The 20,503-nt window shown below is 38.0% G+C and overlaps 1 protein-coding gene across 1 annotated transcript in view; it reads left to right on the top strand.

Annotated features, from left to right (window-relative positions):
* Positions 1-20,503, top strand: part of Rp1 (RP1 axonemal microtubule associated) — a 388,520-nt gene that overhangs the window by 221,841 nt on the left and 146,176 nt on the right. The window contains exons 18-19 of the mRNA XM_063258495.1: positions 10,629-10,828; positions 18,271-18,357. Of these exons, the coding sequence (XP_063114565.1) occupies positions 10,629-10,828; positions 18,271-18,357 (287 nt within the window). The remainder of the gene's footprint in view (positions 1-10,628; positions 10,829-18,270; positions 18,358-20,503) is intronic.

Raw genomic sequence — 20,503 nt, 5'->3', positions numbered from 1 at the left:
TCACCATGATGGAATATTGATAGGAAAACCTCAACAAAACAGAAGTCTAAGATGAAACTTTTAGCAACAGAACCAAAAGTGGAGTAGAGAGTTTTGATGAATTATATAGCAGCTATGGTGTTGTTTGAAATGCAAAGCATTGGTTAATAGTTGTGTCCTAAAGGTGTGTGACATAAATAAATTGGTAGTTTAAAAATCAAATAATAAGTACAAAATATGACAGAAATTTTCTTTGACAACTGGGACTGGGTACACAAGAGATCATTTACAGCAGAAGAAAAACAAAATGTTTCTCTGCTATGAACTATGCAAGAAAATTGTAGGGCGCAGTGGTGAGCTGACAGATGAACAGGCAGGCACAGGATCATAAAAACCTAATGTGACAACAGGAAAACAAACAGACAACAACTGTACCTTACAAGAAAGCACAGGAAAACAAAACATATGCGCTATCAATGTAGGCAATACTTTTGTTCAGAACATAACAGTTGTCATGTGTGAAGACTGTCTTTGGCGTGAGTTGAAGCCAACCTTTTTTCTGTGGTAGACTTCTGTTTGTGTTTACATTGTAGTTTACATAGGTTTTTTGATGTTATCTTTTAGGTTTTGGATTTTAAAATTTTATTTAAAGAGAATGAAACAAAAGAAAACAAAGCAAGATGGAATAAAGCAAATCAGGACATAACAATGAACGCAATGTAGTACTTCAAAACAAGACAACAGGAAATCAACAATGGCTACCATAAATATCTCTTGTTTTCTTCAAAGTAATTATCTGTATCTTCACACATAATAAAATCAAGCAATTCAAAACAGATCAAAACCAATCAAAACAAAAAATGAAAACATTACTGGACTTCAAAACAAGATAATAGGAAATGAATAGTGGCCACTCTAGGGTCTATTATTTACTTCAAAATAGCTGTCTATATGACCACACATAATAAAATCAAATAAAGCAAAACAGAATAAAACCAGTCAAAACAAAAAATGAAAACATTATTGGACTTCAAAACAAGATGATAGAAAATCAACAATGGCTACCATACTGTCTTGTTTTTTTCAAAGCAGCTGTTCATACCATCACACATAATAAAATCAAATAATACAAAAGAGTAAATCCAATCAAAACAAAAGAATGAAAGCATTATAGGACTTCAAAACAAGATAATAGGAAATCAACAATGGTTGCCATAATATAACCTATTGTCTTTAAAATGCCTGCCCATAACATCAGACACAATTCTAACAAAACAAGATAGAATCAAAACAAACCTAATTATGGAAATGATGCAAGAATTCAAAACAAGATAATAGGAAATTAACAGTGCATACCACTTTCCCTTTTTAGGCATTTTTTCCCCTATCACTTTCATAATATCTGATGTGATTTTATATTCCCCTAACTCTTGTTTTTTATAATAGGGAGATAACTCAAGTGTTCATCCATATGAATCCAAATCATTTCACTCATGACCATGATCTACAGTTGTATCCATTTACTTACAGGGGCCTCAAGATTATCCTGCTGTATAGATGAGTAGCTTTCCATTGTATGAAAATATCATATCTTCCTTATACATTCTGTGGTTGATGGGCAAGTTACCCTTGGGTTTTGCTTGTCTCCTGTCACATGGCACAATTATTTTCTCTTCTTTGATTTTCAGTCTATAAATTTCCTTTTAAGTTAAATGTGTTTCTTGTATATAGTATGTTGATGGATCTTGCTTCTTGATCCACTCTCACTGTGTTTCTTTGTATTGGCGAATTGAGACCATCTACATTAATGTTTACAACTCGCAATCATTGGTTTGTCTCTGCCAAGTTATCCTCCTGCTGTTGGCCGTCTATTTTTCCCCTTCATGCAATTGCCTCTCCTGTTTGGCGATCCTCCTCTACTGCTGTTCCTGGAACCATGGTCATGTTTATCTCTCTAGAATATCTTTCAGCACTCTTTGTAGGATAAGGTTGGTAGTTATGAATTCCTTCAGTTGTTATTTATCATAGAAGTATCTTATTTTTCCATTAATTTTTAAAGGTAGCTTTGCAGGATACTTCAATCTGGGTTGGAAGTTGTTTTATTTCAGGATTTGAAATACTTCATTCCAAACTCTTCTTGACTTGATGGTTTGTCTTGAGAGCCTGCCATGATTCTGATGGGTTACCTTTATAGGTGATCGATTTTTTTTCTCTAACACAATATTCTGCTTTTGTGCTGAATTTCTAGGGTCTTGATTATACATGTCTGGGTGTACATTTATTTTGGTGATGGCTGGTTGGAGTTCTGTATACCTTGCTTATCTGTATGCCAGACCTTTTTCCCATATTTGGGAAGTTTTCTGCTATTACTTCTCTAAATATTGTTTTTATTTCACTTGTGTTGACCACTGATTTTTTTTTGCAGACACTTATCACTCTTACATTATTTTTTATTTGTAGTGTCTTGCAGCTTTTGAATTGTTATTTCCTGGTTCCTTATTATTTTCAAGAAATCATTCCTTTCATGATTGCTAGCTGCAGTCTTGTCTTCAAGGTCTGAAAGTCTATCTACAGTTTCTTTCAAGCAGTTTTTCCAGCTTCCAATTGACTTTTTAATTTCCTGGATCTCTCTTTGAGTCTTTTTCATGCACAGTAATTCCTCCTTATGTTGTTTGTTCAATGTTCCCATCATTTCCTAAAGTTCTCTTTTTTATCTGTGTCTTCTTTAGACATGCTCTGTAATTCTTTCATTATGTTTGTGGTTTCTTCTTACCTGAGCCATTATTTCTGATCTGATTATTTCCACATTCTCATGAAGTTGTTTTTTTTTTTTTCTACAGTTATCATTCTTTTAGAGATTTCAGGTGTGTGGATTTCATTTTCTTCCATATCTCCCAGACTTGTTCTGTGTGGGCTGAAAGTCTGAGGTTGCCTTTTGTTCCTTCATCTTGACATTTTCCTGAGTTCCTCCCAATAAGTTGGTTGTGGGGTCCCAGGTACTTCCCACTTTGGCTGCACCTCTGCAGTGTAGGGAAATGGAACAGACACCTGGATTCTAAACCCTGGTTCCCAGGGAGGTAGCAGGTTGGGATGGGTTTCTCCAGACCCATGCAGTTACACTGAGGCTTCCCTGATGGCCAGGGATATGTGGTGGTGGGGCTGCTCATCTCAGCCTGTGTGTCTACACTGAGCTCCTCCACTGGTGGCAGCCACTCAGGAGTGTGTTTATCTGATTTTCCTGATGGGTGCAGGCTGCCCAAAGGAAGCAAGTGTCTCCAGTGGTGGCTTGCAGGCACATAGGGCTTACCTGGCTGTGTCTTCTATCCACATTGGCTGTCTGCAGGAAGCAAGTCTTCTAATGCCAGCAGCATCATTCAGACGTGCATGTGGTTGTATCTTCCTGCCTGATCTGGCTGCTTGTAGGAAACAAGCCTTCCAATTTCTTTTAGGTTTTGTAAGCAAGTAAACAGCTGATGTGAAAATGTTGATTTCTACTCTAAGCACTCATTACGTATTTGATATTTTATCCTGTTGACATTAATTTCCCTGCTAAGTGCATATTGTACAATATGGCAGGAAGATCCTGACAAAACAAGAAGAAAAGAGAGGTGAAAGACTGCCACATAGGAAAGGAAAGCTAAGCATGTGTGGTTTCAGTGTGAGACAAGAGCATGGAACGTGCAGTTGTCATGTGTGAAGACAGCCTTGGTAATGAAAGTTGACTTATTCTGTGGAGTTCAATTGGCATTTTCATTGTAATCCATATAGGAATTTATTTCTGATGTTATCTTTCAGGTTTTGTAAACAGTTGATGTGAAAACGTTGGTATCTATTCTAAGTGCACAATACATATTAAGAAATTAATTTTTTATTGTTATTTTATATTCCTGTTAACTACTGATTATTTAATATAATAAAAACTTCCTTAAAAAGCAGTAAGACCACTGAAACGTCAAGTGTGACCTACAAAAAGGCAAGGAAAACAAAAGACACATGCTGTTGGTGTAAGTGATGCGTGTGTATGGAACGTGCTCTTATCATGTGTTGACTGCTTTAGGTGTGATAATTGAAGTAAAGTTTTTTGTAGAGTGCTATTGGTATTTTCTTTGTGATTCATATAACAATTTATTTGTGATAGCCTTTTTTGGACTTTGTGTATGAACGTTGAAAATTTTGATGCCTTTTTATAAACACTCAATGAATATTAAAAACTCAATATGTTATTTTTGTAATTTTTTTTACTGTTAAGCACTTATTGTTTAATGTAATAAAACTCACACAATTGAAATTAATAATTCATCAATAGAATTATTCTAAAGAATAAATGAGGGTCTGACAGACTCATTTTTCTGAGCCTTCATGACAAAATTAGGCTAATGCCCCAAGGGATATGTATTCTCTGAGCTTGGAGCATTTTAAACTTTGGGTCAACAAAAGCAATGTTTTTATGGTTCTAAGATAGAGAAATTTATAACCTGAGGCTAATGCACTTTGTTCATTTCCAAACTATGGTGGTATTAGATGTTATTCATATTTAATGGATAGCAACACAAACTTTAATACAATATTCTATATAGTAGTTTATACTATGTTAAGTCATACATTTTAAAAAAATTTTATTTAAAGAGAAAAAAAGCAAAACAGAAAAAAGGGTAGCAACAATACAAAATTCCCTCCCAAAATAAACACTAAAAAATCACTATTTGATAAATTGCATACTGTCATCTTAGAAATAGCTGTTCAAGTTACAAAATTTAAGCATACAAAGAGAACGTTCAAGCAGTGAGACTGCAAAGAGTTCTGTTCCATGATCCAATCATACATTTGTATAATATGTGTGCACCTTATGTGTGGTGCTTGTATGAATGATGTAATAAAATGTTAACACAGGAAGAAGTAACTGTGGAGACTAGCTCATTTGTGGATCATATGAAACAAGCTAAACACCTCCCCCCAAACACGCACAGACATCCCCCAAAACTGTCTAACATTAGCAGATTATCTTGACCTCATGTAAGGGTTTGTGTGTCTATTGTTTAGCATTCAGTGCTCAGTTGACTTTCTTCCTCAGTTCCTTTCTGCCCCAGTTCACCTTGTTTTAGACTGTTCTTTCTAATAGTGAAATCTTATTACCACTGTACTTCAGTATCACTCCTTGTTGTCTGTACAGTGTTGTGCCAGCTCTCTTCCAGCTTTCCCAAACCTGTAACAATCTCACGTTTGTCTTCACACACTATATCTTAAGTGATGTCAGCTTTACACTGCCACCCGAACTTCTTTCAGCATCTCAATGCCCAAGCCATGCTGAGCACGCTATTATCTTTGTTTAGAAACCATTTTGTAAATTCTTGTAGACTTTTTGAGTTCTGTAGACTGAACACAGAACTTTGTACATGCTAGGCAGATGGTCTACCACTAAGCTACCCACCCATGACCATAGTTTTACAAAATTAAGTTTTGTATTTCTATGCCCCCATTGAAGTTCTGCCTAAGAATCCCTTCCTGCTTGTCCTCCATAGTTATCATTCCTTGTTCTCTGTCACATTTGAACTTCAGAATGCATGTTTGTTTGCTATGTTTTTGCATGTTTTAAATATAAATATTTATGCAGCTGTCTTCTCCACAAGCAGGTATCTCCAGAGTGAGACTTATTTGTCTTTCAAACTTTTCATGAGTGCCATTATGAGATACACAAAAAACCTAACACAATGAGCAGAAAATAATGATTAAAATTTTCTTGAGCTGAGTAAATCCAATTCTTTCACATCACTAAGATTCTCGTAAGTTACTAAACAAATTATTAACATCCTAAAGAGTGCAGTATTGCCCTAAGGGTCACTAATTACTCGTTTGATTCATTAATGTGAATTTTGTCTGGAATAGATCTGTTTAAATTGTTGCATGGGGCCTAAGGAAATGTACAAATGGCAGGTATAGCAATAAGGAGTTCATGCATAACATTTTACTTTTGAAAATTAGGTTGTTTAATATGATTTTTAAAAAAATATTTTATTTAAAGAAAGACTAAAAACAGAAAATAGGTAGAAATAATACATTAATTCAGAGAAAAAATAAAAAATAGAAATCACTGGTTGATGTTTACATATTGTCATTTTACAAATAGATGTTCAAGATACAAAAATGGAACATATAAAGTGGGAATTCAAACAGCAATACTGCAAACAGTTCTGTTCAACTGTCCAACAAAAACTTAGTAATATGGTTGTCAATCCTATACACTTAAACATACAAGCAGTTATCCATATCTTCATTTATGTTTAGGTTGAACAAACTAAAGCAGGTTAAAATCATTCTGAACAAAGAATAATAGTTTTGCTGGATTTCACATCATGACACTCCATGATCAGCACTGGGTACTGTGGTGTCTTTTTTAATCTATTTGATTTAAAGAAAGATTAAACAAAAAGAAAATGGGTAGAAATAATACATAATTTCAAAGAAAAAATAAACAGTAAGAAATCACTAGTTGATGATTACAGATTTCTTACAAATAGTTATTCAAGATATTAAAGTGGAGCATATAAAGTGGGGATTCAAACAGTGAGACAGCAACCAGTTCTGTTCAACTATCCAACAAAAACTTAGAAATATGGTTATCAATCCTGTACACTTAAACATACATGCAGTTATCCATATCTTCAATTACATTGAGATTGAATAAATCCAAGCAGGCTAATATCACTCTGAACAAAGAATAATACTATTGCTGGATTTCACATTATGACACTCCAGGGTCGGCACTGAGTATATTAGTGTCTCTTTTTCTTCAAAGTATTTGTTCATTTCATCATGTGTCATAAGATCAGTTCTCATAAACTGTTTATAGATTCTATACATGCATGAGTCTTAACATGTATTTTTATCCTTTCTATATTAGAAGGAGAAACAAAACAAAGCAAGGCAAAACAAAACATATTCCTATAAACACAGGAAACGGAATAAACATATAAGACTGTTGTACAAAGAGTTCTACCATGGTTCCTGTGTTGTCTCTTGTTATCTCCAATAGAATTGGCTATATCATCAGAGTGATAGTATTGTTGAATATATCAGTACATAAGATTATTAATAAAAACCCAACTTTGTCTATAGTATAGAACTTCAAACACCAGCAGTTATCAAACCAGAATGTGATTTGTAGAGTCGTGTCATCTTCAGTATAGTTGCATGTACTCTCAGACTTGATACTATCAATCATATCAGTTTGGAATAAAATCTTCTCTACCTCATTTCTGTTATGCTCTTTTTTCTGCTTATCATCTTCATTCTGTTTTGTTCTCCATTCATTGAGGCCTCTCTGCCACTGTTCCTGGAATCCTAGTACTTTTCTCTCCCTATAGAATGCCCTACAGAATTCTCTGTAGAATTGGATTGGTGGTTGTGAATTTCCCAAGTTCCTCTTTGTCTTGGAAGCATCTTGTTTCTCCAATAATTTCTAGAGACAGTTTAGTAGGGTATATCAATCTGGGCTGGAGGTTATTTTCTTTCAGGGCTTGGAATATTTCGCTCCAGGCTTTTCTTGAGTTGATGGTTTGTGTTGAGAAGTCTGCCATTATTCTGATGAGCCCTCCTCTATAGGTTATCTGTTTCTTATTCTCTTTTTATATTGAATTTCTGGGAGCTTGATTATTTTATGCCTAGGTATAGCTCTGTTTTGGTTGTAGGTGGCTGGAGTTCTGTATACCTCATATATCAGAATGTCATTTTCTTTCCTATGTTTGAGAATTTTCCTTATTTCTGTGAATAACCTTTGTAGTTCCATTGTTTGTATCCCAGCTTCTTCATTCACATTCTTTATTCTTGTTATAGATTCTTTTGTCATCTTCTAACCTTGGTATTGTTACTGCTTGTTTCTTTATTATTTTTAAAGTTTTCCCTTTCATATTACCACATTGCAAAATTGTCCTCCAGTTTGGATAATGTATCCTTAGTTTCTTTCAAGCTGATTTGCCATCTTGCCATAGAGATTTTAATTTCCTGGTGATCTCTCTGAATCTGCTTCATGTATTCTATATTTTTTTTAAATATTCTTCACCAAATGGTTCTCTCCTTTGTTTGAGTTCCTCCCTTCTTCTGTCTGTTTCTGCTTGAGGGGTACTTAGTATCTCTTTTATTAATCTTCTTATATCTTGCTTTATTTGACTATTTCACTTTTGAACTCATATATGAGGTCCCGAATTTATCTCTCTATGTCCACTGGCACTGTGTCTGATATTGCATGTTTGCTGTTCTTAATCTCCTTTGTATTTACCTGTCCTGGGTCAATGTCTCAGGGTTGGGACCTGGGACTTTTTGTTGTTGCTTTCTCTTCCCATCTTTTTTGCTTCTTCCAGGAGGCCCCGGTTTTTTTCTTTGTTGGTTACAATTCTTCTGAAACGTGCTGGCTAGATGACCCTTCACACTGCTGTGTGCTAGTGAGTTGCAGACAGGGACAGCATGTGCTGGCCCCTCCCCTCCGGATCAGTCAAACTTCTGAAGCTTCACTGCTGTGTGAAGCTCAGGCCACAGCCGTTGTGCCCACATCCCGAGGCGTTACTTCCCTGCGGTTCTCGATTTCTTTGGCAGAGCAGTCGATCTCTCCCTCCTCGGTTTAGAGGTGCTTGGCCTGGCTCTCGTACTCCTGGTCCTCCTAGTATGTCTCCCTGGGGGAGGAGGAAGAGGAGGACATGGCGGCGGCTTGGGGAACCCGCCAGCCAGTGGTGGGGTAGCGAGGGGTGCATGCCTCAGACGTCACAGGTCAGTGCCTACCGCAGGCAGCGCCTCTCCACCCGAGGTCTGTGCGGCCGGCCATTCGTGGGGTGCACGTGCCCGGCAGCAGGTGTCTCAGGAGAGCACGCGGGCTGAGTGCAGCGCCCCAAGGGGAGGTTCTGCAGCAGCAGCTCCCTTTACCGTGCAGTCAACACTCAGCTCGTTTAATAGGATTTTGTTGGATCAACTTTTGCAGGTCAGCAACCTTCGTGTTATACCCACAGTGGCTTGGAATGGACATTTTCTCTGCCTGCTTTTTAAGCTTAGTCCATTGCTTCTGCCTATATAATCCTGGGCAAATTGCTTATCCTGAGTCCCGATTTGATCACCTGCTTAATAGGGGACTCTGCCTTGTAGAATGAGTGTGAAGATGGAGTAAGACTGATGTGATAATGAACATTAAAGTACTCAGAATGCTTAGCATAACATACAATCTGAAATGGTAAGCCGTGCCGCTGCTGCTGTGGTGTCCTGGTGAACTGTGTTTAGGTGAGCACAGAATACCTACCAAGTTTTGTTTAAGTGCAGAAGTTTGGAATTAAACCTTCTGTGGTTTATTTATCCGACTTGAAACTATTACTTAACTCCTTACTTTTAAAAAATTTTTTGTGTCTTAAAGTGAACCTCATAGTTTGACTTACCTTACAGGGTATAGTGAAAATTGAGTGAGAGATATGCAATGACACATTCACCCCAGAGCCCAGCAGCAGACTGTAGGAGGTTAACAAATGGTGATTCACAAAATAACAGTATAAATGAAGGGAAAAATGCATAGTGTTACAATGATAAAGATTAACAAAGGATCTTTAAAAAGGCAGTGTTAGTTCTTTCATAGTATTTGTTTCAATTTATACTTTCTTGCATAGTGTTTATTGTATTAAAATTAGTTTTCTGTGGGTTAGTGCAAAATAACTAGTCATTTGTTGGGTTTGTCATTGTTAGTGTTGTACGCCTAAAACCCTGGGTGCTGCATATGGGCTGTCTAGCGTTTCAGGTCACAGAGTTAGAGGAGAAGAGTTCTGACTGCCTTGTAACATCTGACATGAAGAAATTTACTTCCTTACCTTGATTATATAATAGTTCTATGTGAAAGCATCAGTTAAGAATTAAAATACTGATATGGGCAATTCCAGACAACCAGTACAGAACACCTTGGGACTTTCTCTCAGCAGTGAAGGCCTCAGTATCTCCTTGGACAAGGCAACAGCCCAGGAGAGTGGGAGGAAGACACCGATTCCAGCGAGGGACTTCTTCCTACTCCTTATAAATCAAGGATGCCTCGGACTTAGGGGAGGTTTCCCTGTGCACTGTCATACCATGCAGTGCCTCCTCACATGGGAAAAGGCACTCAGCATCTCAAGGACCAATTGCATATGTGAAAATTCTGTTTGATTTCCTTTTTAGGTCCTTTCATTGCCCTCTCCACATAGGTATTTTTTTCAAAAATATTTCAGAAATTTTTTTGGATCTGCTATTTTTATGTCTTACTTGAACCCATGTTTAACTATACTTTCTTAGTATTTATATATAAAATCCATAAGGCAGTTAGGCATCTTTATGAAAAATCTTTAAGCGTAGAACTGCAAACCCTAGCAAGTCCTCCGATGCTGTGGCACTGAGGACAAGTAAACATTGCTAGACACTTCAGGTGTTTATTGTTTTAATTCAGTTCACTTCAGTAGCTGAGTTTTGGTTGACCAGAACCTTGCTGTGAGGAGACAAGAACAAATCAGCTCCCCGGAGTCCTGGCAACTCTGTTCCTACCTGCCTTAGCTCATCCCATTCTGCCCAGTTTTGATAGCCTTGGGTTCTGGTCTGACTAAGAGTTCTGTCGGCCTGATGTTATATCTGGTCTTCCACTTGCTTTTTTTCTTCCATAGAGAAAATCAGAAATCCTCAAAGCAGTGAAACTCTTCTGTCAGAAGATGAATGGAAGGTGAGAGTGCTGACAGGGGATACAGGCACTCAGGCCAATGTCACACTCTGGGTGTATGGGGATAAAGGAGTCACTGGACCAGTAAGTCTCAGCAAGTACAGCCCCGAGAAGCTCTTCCTTCCAAGACAGGAGGACGAATTTCAGGTAAACAAAATCTACCATAACATTGTCCTTTGAACACTACAAAGACATTTCTGTAAAATAGGAGTGTGATTTTTTTGAGTGGGTGAATCTATGTGTATCCTGTATAAAATAAATCTGTAGTGCTTTATAATCCGGCTAGTTATAATCCAGTTTTTTTTGCTCACATAATCTTGTAAAGCAATAAAAATTGTAGAAAAAAGTTGCTTTTTGAAAGATAACTTGTTTTAGTCCATTGGTTTGAAAGTGACCTTGTAAGCCATCAACTTCAACTCAAATTATACCCATATTATAAGCCATAAGGGCTTTTCTGATAATTAAAACTCCTCTTTCGTACACTTACATGTACTTTTAGATGTTTCTTAGCTGAGGTGTATGGATGCAAAATCATTTTCTTGGCGTCTTTATAGGCCACATTCTAAAGCTCTGCTCATGCCCATTCTAATTTCTCTCTCTCAATTTCTTAGTGTCAGAAAAAACTCCGCTGCTTTGTTTGAAATACAGCTGGCTGCCTTGTCTAGTTCCTCAGAGCTTGGCTAAATTTCAATTAGGACAATTACTTTCTACTTCACGAATTCACACTCCCCCTGCAGCGTGAAAGCTGTGTAGTTTTTTGGTGCACTGCTAACCAGCAGTCCTTCTCCCTGGAGAGTGTTTTTTTTTTTTTTTTTTTGCATCCTAAGGCCGGCTAGAGGATGCAGAATGATTGAATCCAATCCAAGTCACCAGCAAGCCAAGGCTTTTTGGGACTGCAGTATCTGGGATTCATTAAAACTGAAGTGGTGTCTAAATCTTTGTATCTGAGATTGTCATTTTGTTTTTTTAGTGCAGAAAAGCAGTTGTGTGAAGTTGTGAAGGTATACTTTTTCTCAGTAGACGAGCAATCAAATCTTGTACATATAATGTGTATATTTCAAAGGTTATTTAAAGGCAATTGTTTAGAACTTAGAATGCATATATTATGGTGAGATCCCTAAGCCGTCTCAAAAAAGGCTATTATTTCTTATAATATACCATAAGGTATATTATGTTATTATATATGTTAGTAAATCCAATCAGTGTTTTCATAGAAAAATTTACTAAAGATTTACTCTTAGAATGAACAGTATAGGTTGTCATGCTTGTACTTTGGAACTATCTGGGGAGATTTAAGAAGCATTGTGACTGGTTCTACCTTGAAGACTGGTTTATTTTGTCTGGAATAGCCTGGACATTGATATTTTTAAAAGTTCTGCAAATGATTCTGCAGTGCAGTTAAGATTGAGAATCCAAGTTATAACATCAGACTGCAAATTAGGTGAACCGGATAGGAGTTCTGCCTTCCTATATATTAGCTGTGACCTGGAATATGTAACTTAATTTCTACAGGTCAGCATTGTCTTTACATGTACAATGGAGGCAATGGTGTCTAGCATAACCTGATGACAAAAAGAGAAAATGTACAAACCTTTAAAAACAAGGTTGCCGACAAATAGGAAACACAGAGAAGAGGCTTTGGAGTCACAGGCGTGCACCAAACTGAAATCAGCGGCCGCTGGTCCCCTTTCTTTGTCCTCACAAATCCTGTTTCCTTCTTAGGTCAAATGGTGATATTTATTGTAAGGGCTTGCTGAGAGGTTTGTGGAGTCTTTTGGACTCCAGGCTAACCACATGAGTGTCACCTGGGATGATGCCAGGATCTTAGGCCCCACCTGAGACCCACTGGGACAGACTGCATCTGCACAAGCTCCCTAGTAATTGTGCATGCACCACAGTTTGAGGAGTTATGAGGTTGGAGACTGTGGCCACGTGATAGTCTGAGGACCCTAAATTCTGATTAGATGGTTCGTTGCTGCTCTCACTCACCTGTGGCCACCCTCTCACTTGCTCATTTTCATCGGCATCATTTGCCACTTCTGGGCCTGCTAGTCTCTTGCTTCCTTTCCATTTTGAAGCAAATATGTACTCTTTCTGTTTTAAGAGAGTGCAGTAAATGTGCTAACAAAGTTGAGTTCGCATTTTACTCTTGGAGCTTACTGTACATCCTGCTATGTATCATTAGACAGAGTACTTAATCTTTTTTATTTTTTTATCATTTCAAATAGAATCTTTATCTCAGCAGCATAAGCACCTGCCTGACAAGCGCAAGGTGGTGAGTTCGATCCCCAGTCCAAAAAAACAAGCAACCAAACTAAGCCAAGCAAACAAAAAAAACCTTTTTTAAAAAGCCTTAGTCTTCCAGGGTTGGTACCCTAGTGCCAGTCATGCACTTTGTCCTGCATGGCACAGGACCTGTGACAGTATGTGGTAGTTTCATTCTCCTGGACTAGAAGACCAGACAGGCATGAAGTCACCCAAGATTGGTAACTTGCCTGCTCGGATATCTCTTATTGTTTTCATTTAGAATGTGGAAAAGGAGAAGTTTACATGAAGTGCTGATAGATTTTGGGGACAACAAAAGGATAGTTAAAGGTTGGTTTACCTTTCAGAGTCAAACCAGCCCAAAATGTGGGAGCTTTCCTACTTGCTCTGTGGAGAAGTACTAGCCTTCACTTTTTACCTATGAAGCCAGCTCTGTGAACAAGGAGAGAAAACTGGTTGTGAAGTATTAACATCCTTTTGCTTCCTTCTATTTGGTGGCATCATAATTCTAGTTGACCTGGTGCTGTAACAGGCCTAGAACTGTTCTACCTGTTACAGAATATGGGGGAAAAGTGATGGGTACTTAAAATAAGTGCATGGAATATGTGTATGAAAAGGGAATTGAGGTGGCCTGTGGGCTGCTTGACTGTTTCAGCTCTTTCACAATCTAGACCATATGCAGGCAATGGTATAAGTCAAGCTTAATAACCTACAAGTACCTACCTGTTCATATCTTTGGACTGTAGCAATAGATTGTTACCTGTAATAGAAATAATAATAATAATAGGTGCTATTAGTAAAGGCATTAAATAATGTGATACAGTACAATTTTAAATGTGCATAGTTCACATTATATTCCAAAGGGTGGTCCGGTTGGAAGTGAGTGAGTCTGTGCTCTGTGCTCATTACATCCCAGAGGGTGGGCCAGCTGAAAGACAGTGAGTTTGTGATATGGCCCATCCACTGCATCCTAGAGAGTGGGCCAGCTGCACGAGTGTAAGACTGATGTGAACTTCATGACCCAGGACAACAGTCTGGTGCACAGACTCACACACAGTCTGTAGGGTGAAATGAGGTCCATGAGGTCCATGAGGTCAGTAACGTTTAAGCATCTGAAGCAGCAGCAAGAAGGCAGCAGTTAGATACTGGAGAGCTACACTGACAGAAGACCAGTCTCAGTCCCTACATCCAGAGGCCAAGATCAGATCCATCCTCAGCACATCTCTAGAATGGAACACGGACATTATCACAAAACTGTAAACACCAGAAGAAGAAACTGAACATACATGCCCCCATGAGCCTGCCAGCTGTCATCAGGGACTGATAGCCAGCACCAGTGGGAAGAACCAGACAGCCAAGCTTTTATGTACTTGCTGCTGTCAAGGGAACCTGAGTGTAGCTACACATGCCAGGAGAAGCCAGCCCTGCACCCAACCATCTCCCTGAAATCTAGAATGGGAGAAACCCAGGGGCCTGACCCAACCCCTACCCTGAAGATGGGCAGCAACATAGGAAGTGAATGGGGCCCCACAACTGGCTTGTCCAAAGGAACTAGGAAAACATCAAGACAAAAGGCAATCTCAGATCTTCAGCCCACACAGAATGAGTCTAGCAGACATAGAAAGTGAAGAAAGTGGAAGGCACACACCTTAAATTTCAGAAAGGATAGCAACTGAAGTAAAGAAACAACTTCAAGGAATCAGATCAGAAATAATATCTCAGGTAAAAGAACAAATGGCAAAAATAATGAAGCACAATGAGCACATCTGAAGAAGACAAACATAAAATAGAGAAGCACTGGATATTGCTGGAAACCTTGAATGAACAATACAGGAAAGAACTGCAATACATGAAACAGATTCAAAGGTTGTCTAGGAAATTAAAAATCCCCTGAAAGATGGAAAAGCTTCTTGAAAGAAACAGAAGACAGACTTTCAGGCATTGAAGACATAATTGCAGAGACTTCCATGGTGATGGCGGGACCATAAGCAGCAGAGTAAACAGCCTCTCTGAGAGAAACCAGCCAGGTGCTGGAATATAGCGTCACAGGGAAGACAGGAAGGAAGGCAGTGGTTTCCCTGATCCCAGGAAGACTCTGAAGTGAGAACTGAAGTTCACAGAGAGAGCAAAATAGAAAAACTTAAATAAAGAAGACGGCAGTAGCTGGCAGTCCCTTCACCCAGAGCCGGACCCACGGTGCGAGAGAAGCCGTTGGAACCTGGGGACACATGGTCACGGTGATAGTGGTGGCTTGTGAACCCAGAGACCTCTGCAACGAGTTGCAGTGGTGGAGGGAAGTGGTGGATACATGACTGCACTGGCCTGTGGCAACTACTTTGAAGATAGCAAGATGCATTATGGTACCCACTGTGGTTTTACTGTTATCTGGTTTTAAGTCCTGTACTATTTCCATTGTTTTAATTTTATTGGTTTTATTCTGTACTATTTTGTTTGATTTTCTTATGACTGATATGGGCAATTCTTCTGAAGATAACAAGAGGCATTATGGTAGCCATTATTGATTTCCTTGTAGTTTGCTTTAAAATCATGTATAGTGTTCATTGTTTTGATCGATTCTATTCCATTTTATTTCTTTTTGTTTTATTTTCTTCAAAAAAAAAAACCCAACAGAATTGCTTCTAGAAGTTGTAAATGGAAAGATTTCATAAAGTAACAAGGAACCTAGAAATAACAATTCAAGGACTGCAAGACAGCATAAAGAAAAATAACTTTGGTGATAGTTGTCTGCAAAAAAAAAAAAAAAAACCTTGTGGTAAACACAAATGAAATAAAAACAATATTTACAGATATAATCACAGAAAACTTCCCAAGCATGGGTAAAGAACCTGACATACAGATAAGTGAGGCATATAGAACTCCAACAAGCCATCATCAAACTAAATCTACACCCAGGCATGTAATAATCAAGATCCCAGAAATTCAATACAAGAAAGACTGAAAGACTGTTAGAGAAAAGAAACAGATCACCTATAAAGGAATACCCACCAGAATCACGACAGACTTCTCACCACAAGCCATTAAGTCAAGAAGAGCTTGAAGTGTTTCAAGTCCTGAAAGAAAAAATTTTCAACCCAGATTGATGTACCCTGAAAAACTGTCTTTCATAATTAGTGAAGAAATAAGATACTTTCATGGATAAAGAACAACTGAAGGAATTCATGACCACCAACCCAACACTATAGAGAATGCTGAAGGATATTCTAGAGAGAGATAAAGATGATCCTATTTCAGAAACAGTAGCAGAGAGGGATTGCTGAGCATGGTAGGCAATTGAACAGTGGGGAATAGTGAGGGATCAATAGCAGGAGGATAGCATTGGAGAAGATAAGTCAGTCATATTGATCATAACCAGTAATGAAGATGGCCTTAACTCACCAATAAAAAGAAACTTGGGATGAGTTGATTGGGAGACAAGATCCATTAATATGATACATACAAGAAACACATTTAACTCAAAAGAAAATTCATGGATTGAAGGTTGGAGGAGACAAGACAATGCTATATGTGATGGGTATCCAGAAAAAAGCAGAGATAGCTTTCTCATCAACTGTGGAATGCATAGGAACAAATATGGTATTTTTATACAATGGAAAGCTACTCAGCTATAGAGAGGGATAACTCTGAGGCTCTTGTAGGTAAATGAATGCAAATTGAGATCATGCTCATGAGTGAAATGGTTTGAACTCACATGGGTGAACATTGTGTTGTCTCCCTAGTATAAAAAACTGAAGGATTTAGTGAGATCCAAAATGTACTGTAGATATTGTGAAGGTGAAAGTAGTTAAAATGTCTAAAAAGGGAATGTGATAGCCATTGTTAATTTCCTATTATCTTGTTTTGAAGGTCTGTACCATTTTCATTGTTTGATTTGGTTTGGCTTTTCTCTGTTTTGTTTTGTTAGAAGCTATCATGTCTTATGGTACAGGCAGCTATTTTAAAAATAACAACATATACTATTGAAACCATTGTTGATTTCTTATTATCTTGCTTTGAAGTCCCATATCATTTTCATTTTTTTTGTTTTGATTGGTTTTATTCTGTTGTGTTTGGTTTGATTTTATTATGTCTTATGGTATGGGCAGCTATTTTGTAGATCACTTGAGGTATTATGGTAGCCATTGTTGATTTCCTGTTATCTTATTTTGAACTCTTGTATTGCTCTCATTGTTTTGTTTTGATTGGCTTTATTCTGTTTCATTTTGTTTGATTTTATTCTCTTTAAAATAAATTTTTAAAAAATAAACAAATCCTTCTGATTGAGTATTCTAAATATATTACACTGGAAATACCTGCTTATTATTCTGTCTCCCTCTATAGGCTATTTCTCCAAATCAGGAACTGCATCACCATTTTTATCTTTGAATATCTGTGGCTTTGCATAGTGTCTACATTAATATTTACTAGTTGAACCAAAAATTTTATGCAGTAGCAGTACATCCATTCAGATAAAACAGTGATGCTCAGAGATGTAAAACATCATACTTTACTCAGTTAACAATGGGTGGCATTTAATCAGTTTAGTTCAAAATAATTGTAAAGCTGCTTTTTTACAGTATTACCTAGGTTAATGAATACTCTTGGACCCTAACAAACAGTTACCACGTATGCATACACTGTGGACCAATTTGTTTCTTTTCTTTAAACTTAGGACATTCATGTTTTAGCCTAAAATTCAAAGGATAGAGAATTTTCAGAGTAGAAAAAGTTTTAGACTCATAGGTATTTTCCATTTACTTGTAGAAATTGCTACATATTTAGCTTTTGTTTGTTTAATATTGATTTTTTCCTTCCTTATATTAATATAAGAACCGATCTCTTTGACATGGGAATTTGGAAAGTTTTGGCTTCCAGTGAGAAAAATATGATAGACAACTGAATATAAGAATGTTCTTTATCCAATCATTTCATCTGATTCCTTCTGTATATTTTTGGTCATTGCTTGATATTTCTGTTTCATACTCTGCATTTGTGAAATTCACTGATAGGTTTTTTTTTTTTTTTGAGTCAAGGTCTCATTATGTAGTTCAGGCTGACTTTGAGCTCACTTTGTAGCCCAGGCTGGTCTCAAACTCACAATGATCCCCCCTGCTTTAGCCTCCCAAGTGCTGGGATTACAGGCATGCTCCACAACATCTAGCTACCAATAACTTCTTGAGAGGTCTTTGTTTTTGGATTCTCAAAGCACCCTAGAAAGCTTTTCAGCTATTATGAACAATAACAACAAAAAAATGTGTTTAAAATGAAAAATATTTAATGTATTACATTTAAAATCTGATAACTTTTCTCCTCTGCATCTTATTCAGGTTGAAATAAGAAACATTGGAGAGATATATAAGATAAGAATAGGACATGATGGAACTAGTGGACAACCTGAGTGGAGCTTGCAGAGGGTAATCATGTTTATTTTACACTTCATAGTTATTCTGTGATGAAAAGAAGCAAGCGAGCCATGTAAAGCAATGGGAATTCCAGCATATATTGCAAATTCTGTAAGTAATGTGAATCTGATTTTTATAGACAAAACACCATAAAAATGGCTCATTCTTGTAAGTATTTTAAACTAGCATTTTACAGTGATATTTGCAAAAGTAGCTATTTTTCATGGAAAAAACCTGAAGAATAAAGCGAAGTGTAAAAATACAAATATGCTGTTACTGAGCTTAGATTGTAACTCTGATGGTTCCTTTTCTTCAGATCTTTATTCATGAATCTCTGCCATGTGTACTTTCTCTCTGTAATTACATTTGTATATATGTATAATAAAATTAAAGATATGTAAAATGCATTTATCATAAATACATTGTATATAAATATGTGTATTTTGCCCTTTTCATGAAATTCAATCTTGCCATGTATACACTTTTGGATTCTATTTTTTGAATTTTTTAGTTTAGCCATGGCAATAACGTGTTTGTTGAGTACCTACAATATGCCAGTTGCCTCACAAATAAAGCTGTAATTTTATCTAATAGCAACTCTTTGATTGAGGTAATATTAATATCTTTGTTTTAGGGCCAAGATTATTAAGGCTCAACAAAGTTATATAATTTTATTAAGTGCACTTAGTAAATTGTCTTACTGTATATGTTGTACTCCAGAAACTGAAATCTTAAGCCTTGCCCTGGGACCCTAAATTTTGTTTTAAAAATAGATGATAATTGATCCCGGCTGCACTTGGAGAACTCTGGAGCTTCCAACAAGTAGGCGGGCGCATGCTATCCCCTGAGCCCAGCCTGTTTGGGACTCCTGCACCTCACCATCAGTGTGCGGAGGGGGGGCTGGGCAGATCTGGGGCGCCTGCGTCAGCCTCCCCATGTGTCTGGAGGACTGTGGATGTCTCAGCAGGCAGGGGAGGATCATAGGTTCCAGAGGCACTGCGGCCAGTGGTGAGTGCTCGGCGCACTCTGCCCAAATTCCAGACTGTTTGGGACCCTCCGGGCTTCCGGGTGCAGTGGGGTGGAGAAGTGGGTTTGAGGCCTCTGCATCCGCCTCCCAATCCCGGCTGCACTTGGAGAACTGTGGAGCTTCCAACAAGTAGGCTGGCGCACGCTATCCCATGAGCCCAGCCTGTTTGGGACTCCCGCACCTCACCATCCGTGTGCAGAGGAGGGGCTGGACAGATCTGGGGCGCCTGCATCAGCCTCCCCGTGTGTCTGGAGGACTGGGGATATCTCAGCAAGCAGGGGAGGATCGCAGGTTCCAGAGGCACCATGGCCAGTGGTGAGCGCTCAGCACACTCTGCCCAAATTCCAGACTGTTTGGGACCCTCCAGGCTTCTGGGTGCAGTGAGGTGGAGGGGCAGGTTTGAGGAGGCTACATCCGCCTCCACATCCCAGCTGCGCTTGGAGAGCTGTGGAGCTTCCAAAGGCAGGTGGGCACACAGTGTCCCTGAGGCCCAGCTTATCTGGAACTGCAGAGTTCTGAACAGACTAAGGAGGGCCATTGGTTCTGCAGGCCCAGAGGCTTGGGGTAACGGGGTGCCAGAGTCTCAGGAGCTGCAAACATAGAAGGGGATTTCCAACAGAGCCTGAGGAAGCTTTCAAATAACACTTGAAACACAGAAATATAGGAAAATGACAAAACGAAAGACCAAATTACAACCTCAAACCTCCAGCCCATCTCAAGAAACCCTAGGAACGATGTATATAGAAGAAAATATATGCCATTCACCTCAACTATCGGACACAATAGCTACTGAAATTAACAAGCAACTCCAGGAAGCTTTAAAGAAATTCAAACTTGAAATAATCTCCCAGGTAAAAGATGAAATGATAAAAGTAATGAAAGAGATTCTGAATATATCTAAAGAAAACACAGATAAAAAATTGGAGGAACTAAACAAAAAGATAGAATCCCTAGAGGAGCAATATAAGAAACAAACAGAATACATAATGCAGATGCACAGAGATATACAGGAAATAAAAAACTCCACTGAAAGTTGTAAAAACCACCTTAATGAAAGTGAAGATAGAATTTCAGACATTAAAGACAGGATTGCAGCTAGTGAACAGGAAAGGAAAGATCTTTTAAAAATAA

The sequence above is a fragment of the Cavia porcellus genome, unplaced genomic scaffold (genome assembly GCF_034190915.1).
Source record: "Cavia porcellus strain 051 isolate PalLab524CR breed Dunkin Hartley unplaced genomic scaffold, mCavPor4.1 scaffold_11, whole genome shotgun sequence".
In the NCBI taxonomy this organism is placed as follows: domain Eukaryota; kingdom Metazoa; phylum Chordata; class Mammalia; order Rodentia; family Caviidae; genus Cavia; species Cavia porcellus.
Note: the sequence above shows the minus strand (reverse complement) of the source record. Positions and strands in the feature narration are given on the sequence as shown.